The sequence below is a fragment of the Equus asinus genome, chromosome 8, assembly GCF_041296235.1.
Source record: "Equus asinus isolate D_3611 breed Donkey chromosome 8, EquAss-T2T_v2, whole genome shotgun sequence".
Classification (NCBI taxonomy): domain Eukaryota; kingdom Metazoa; phylum Chordata; class Mammalia; order Perissodactyla; family Equidae; genus Equus; species Equus asinus.
In genome coordinates, this window is record NC_091797.1 from 41,186,061 (window position 1) to 41,191,154 (window position 5,094).

Below are 5,094 nucleotides of genomic sequence, written 5' to 3' on the forward strand. Positions count from 1 at the left end.
GCTCCTCTTGGAAGGCAATCTGTGACTCCACCTGTAATGAAATAGTTAATACAGCAGTCTCTGAATGTAACCTAGTAAAACTAAAAATTAATGACACATTCAGAGACAGAAAAATCTTCCACTTGAAATGTTTTTAAGTGTCCCTTAGGTAACTGTTGATTCAAGAAGGAGCTATAAATATTTGAGAATACTTAGAAAATTATAATAATCAAAACACTACATATGAGAAAGCATGAGAACAACTACAGCAGTGTGCAAAGGAGAATTCTGAGGCGTAAACATTTAAATGAAACTTAGATAACTCTAGTTAAGGATCCGACTGAAAACTTAGAAAAAGGCAACAAAATAAACTGAAGGACTACAACAGAAATGGAAATAAAAGCAAAAAACAATGAATCATAATACAAAACAACAACAAAAAAACAATAACACTTAAAAAATAAGTCCAAGAGATGGATATTTAAAAAACAATTGGTAAAACTGAGAAACTACTACCCAAACTAATCACTAAAAAGAGGAGAGCAGAAATATACAAAATAAGAAACAAGAGGAAATATCTACAGAAATAGGAAAATTTGAAGAAACATAAGACTAAAGTATTTTAACTAAATCTATGCAGATAAGTTTGAAAATCTAAACAAAATGAGTAATTTTCTAGGAAAATATATTTATCAAAAGTGACCCTAAACAAGGTATAAAATCTGAATAGGCTGATTTCCATAATAAAATTTTCAAAGATCTAACACCCCAAAAGAACCAAACCTAAAGTTTTCATAGGAGACTTCTACTAAAATTTAAATAATTTTCAGAGCCTAGAAAAACTTTTCTTATATCAGTGGCTTCAGGAGACCTTAAAGTTTTGTGCAGCAAAGAAAGTTCATTTAAAGGATTTGAAAGTGACCATTTGGGTCTACTTATCAAGGTGCTGTTGAGCAATAACAGAGAGTGGGAAATTTGTCACCACGGGGGGTAAACAGTATTCCAAAACTGTTTTTATACTGGTATACATTAAGAATTACTATGGTGCCAAAATATATGGTTTCCCAAGTGTTGACTTCAAGTGTGAATGCTGGGATGCTGTTAAGGATATAGATAGAATCTTGACCATGTGTATAATTTCACCTAGCTGTCATTTCCGCCTCGCCAACCTGTGTCCCATGCAAGATCAATTCTCATGAGCATGACCAACTGAGGGGGTTCAAGGCCCGGGAGGATGCAGGTAGTTGTCAGGACAAGAGACTATATAATAAGTTTTTACATATGTCTCCACCCAGAGACACACATGTACTTATCTGCACTGTACTACATATTGGAAAAATCTACTAAAAATCATAAACATTTCTGTGATGATACCACTGTCAAAGTTATAACCTCCACAGAAAAATACACTGTGCATGACATTAAAGATATACAAACACTAGGATTCATATCCCAAAACAAATTTACACTGAAAACTGAGCTTTGAAGGGGATCTGAGGGCTAGAATGTCAGATTCAATTTTTCTGGAATGTTTATACTTACTACATAATTCAGAATTGAATGACGATTATTTCACGAGATGGCTGTTTATAAAGTTTAGGTATATAGAGATTTTTAAAAATTAATACGCACATTATTCTTTCAATTTCCTCCTGATGAATCTGAGTAAGCTTCCACAAAACATGAGGTTTCCTGGGAATAAGGGGCCACTACTTACATCTGTATAATATGTCACCAATTCAAATTATGTGCAGTTTTGCCAGATGTGAGATACAAACGCCATGAGCAATAGATGCCTGAATCAAAGAATTTTATAAAATGGTAAGAAGAGAGAAATTTAAACGTATTTTTACCCTTTGGAAATTTTGCTGCATTACTGGAAGTAAAATATGTATAATATGAAATAGAACTTGGGTCACATGCTATTCATATATGATAACATCCCCCCAAGTCAGATTTAAAAAACAGAATGAGGCTCACAGATTTAATATAATCAACATCCGTACCTCACATCCATGTTTTTTATGGCTATGTACCAAATTATAGGGAAGCACTACCAGCTAATGGCTACCATTGTCACCGGCAACATCGTATCACTCCCTCACCCAGTGATCCTGTGTACAGCCTTCTATGAAATGAATGCTGCATAATATGGCTGCCACGGTGGTGAGTTCACTATATGGACTAACTTCAGAATGACTTTATCAGGATTTATGTTAGCAACTCTTTCTTTGAACTTAAAGTTAGTTTTTCTTACAGCTTCCCCCACCTACTTCTGTGAAAAACCTCTGATGGAGTCAACCTACAGACTTTGTATGAGAGCCCTGATCAAAGTGCCAGACTAAGTGATATCCCTCCAGCAATTGCTAGAAAATGCTAACAAGTTAATATTTCTTACAGTGTTTCAGTGGTTTTATGCTCTTATTTGGCTGTGTCTTTACAGTATGTACTTAAATGTCTTTTTGCAAGAGAAGCAGAATAATGTTTCCAAATGGGGTTGCAAATAAGAAAACTTCATAGAGCTTTTAAAAATAATAAATGTAACACAGATCTTCTAGAGACACTGAATCACCATCTCTGGAAGCTGGAATGAATCTATGAATGTTGATTTGAACACACATTTTCATGGGACAATGAAGTAAGAAAATTCCCTTGAGAGTTCTTAGGGAAAATTTTAGCTGACACATGGAAGACAAAAACATCTTAAGGGCTCTGGTATTCAAAAACCTTCCATTAAACTGTTTTCCTCGCCCAGTTATCTGGAGTCATGACCATTCCAAAGAACATTCTTCATTGCTCCCTTCACATCCTTGTTCTGCAGAGTATATATGAGGGGGTTGATCATGGGAGTAACGATGGTGTAGAAGAGAGCTATGAACTTGCCCTGATCCTGAGAGTAGTTGTTGCTGGGCTGGAGATAAGCATACATGGCTGTGCCATAGAACAGGGTGACCACTGTGAGGTGAGAGCCACATGTCCCAAATGCTTTTCTCTGCCCTGCTGCAGACTTTATCCTTAAGATGGCCCTGACAATCCCACCATAGGAGAACATGATAAATGCAACAGGTATGAGAAGTATGAAGACACCTACAAAGAAGAGCTCAGACTCATTCATAGTGGTGTCAACACAGGCAAGCTTGAGCAATGCAGGTACTTCACAGAAAAAGTGGTCTAATTTATTTCTCCCACAAAGCGGTAAAAGGAAGATGAGTACCGTTTGGAATAAGGAGTTGGCAAAACCAATGAACCATGAAGCAGAAGCCATCAGAGCACAGAGATGGGGAGGCATGATTACTGTGTAATGAAGGGGCCTGCAAACAGCTACATAACGGTCAAATGCCATAACTCCTAAGAGAATGCATTCAGTGCCTCCCAATCCTAGAGAGATATACAGCTGAACTACACAACCACCAAAGGAGATAGATTTGTCTATTCCCCTGAGATTGACCAGGAGCTGGGGAACAATGCTGGTAGTGTAACACAGGTCCAGAAAGCTGAGGTTGGAGAGGAAAAAGTACATAGGGGTGTGAAGATGTGGGTCCAGGTGGGACAATGCAATGATGGTTGTGTTTCCCAGCAAAGTGAAGATATAGAATATCAAAAGAACCACAAAGAGGACCAGCTCCAGTTGAGGCCTGTCAGAGAAAGCCAGCAGGATAAACCCAGTGAGGGAGCTTGCATTTTTCTCTTCCATCCTTGCTAGCACATGGTTCTTATCAAGACCAAGCATTTAGAAATTTTTAGAAGGTGTCTTTAAAAGAAAAGGAGAGAGGAAGAGGTGAATCTATCATGTTAAAAGACACGGTCATGGGATTTTTATATGCAATTGTTTTCAGAAGTGATGTACTCATTGAGATGGACATATCTTATACCAATGTAGTTCCACATTATCACAAAAAGTTATATCATTGATATTTAATGTAAGAAAAATCAAATAATAGACCTTGTGTTCCCATCATTCATGGGTATGAAAGGTCTGTTTCAGATTGAGTTTCATAAGATTTAAAGTACTATAAGAATACATGTACATTAGAGAAAATGAGAATGAGGGAAATACTGGAGCACGATCAGAAAGAATAAGAAAGAGAAGCAGACAGAGGCAGAGAGATTATTTGAAACATATATCTCAAAATTCTACACAATTGTACATACCTCACATGCAATAGAATATAAAGCAAGATAATCTCTAAAATACATTCAGATATTGGAATTCGTGATCTAGAATGTACTTATACAGAGGAATAAATTATATTAAAAATATCACTTACAGCGCTGACTCTACATATTTTGGAAGTTTTGCTCTGTACTCTACCTACTCCATTATATTTGTGAAGACTACCCTGGTCCTTTTTATGGTAGTCAAACAATTAAATACTCAGTCAGACACCATTCAATCACCATTATTCTGTTACAGTGTGGCACTCTTGCCCTCAAGATGCTTGAAATTATCAGACCAACTTTACAAGTTCTCTGAAAATTCGCTGTCTGTGCAGAGTCAGTTGGAATCAGAACTCTAAAATCCAGTGGCCAACAGTTTCCTTTTCCTTTTGCTGATTTCATTTTCAAATATTACCAACAACTAGAGTGTGTGAATTCCGGAAAGAGGTGGGATTATTTTCTATGAACGTTCTAATCAGGGTAAACATTTTTAAAAGTGATCCAGTTGTGTAACCTATGTACAAACTGTAATGCTTTGCATCACTCCCTATGATAAAGTAATTAAAAAGATAAATACATAGAGATAAAGGCAGATACATTGTCAAAGCAATGACAGGTCAAAGAGATATATTGTAAAACTAAAACAAATACAAGGAAAGGCATAAAAAAGGAGATTTTGGTATTATAAAAATCTAAGAACATCCATCTACATTCAGTTAATTTTATATACACAGCTTTCTGGAAGCTATCTTGAAGAGTGAGTTACACTGGACCACACATGTTGCCAACTCTAAGGATGGTTGATTGCCGTTTTCATCCAGTTATTTAGTATTGCATAGCATGGTCATACCCCGACTTAAGTGGCATCAGGAAATGAATATTTCAGATCTAGCATATTCAAATGGAAAATCATACGGTAAATTTTTAATCTTTCTAAAACTTTTAAAATCTGAATCG

General features: G+C 36.2%; 1 protein-coding gene across 1 annotated transcript; it reads right to left on the minus strand.

Annotated features, from left to right (window-relative positions):
• Positions 1–2,734: 2,734 nt before the first annotated feature.
• On the minus strand, positions 2,735–3,673 carry LOC123287689 (putative olfactory receptor 2B8). Its single transcript, XM_070516847.1, has one exon. The coding sequence runs from the start codon at positions 3,671–3,673 to the stop codon at positions 2,735–2,737; it is 939 nt and encodes a 312-aa protein (XP_070372948.1).
• Between the last annotated feature and the right edge of the window lie 1,421 nt (positions 3,674–5,094).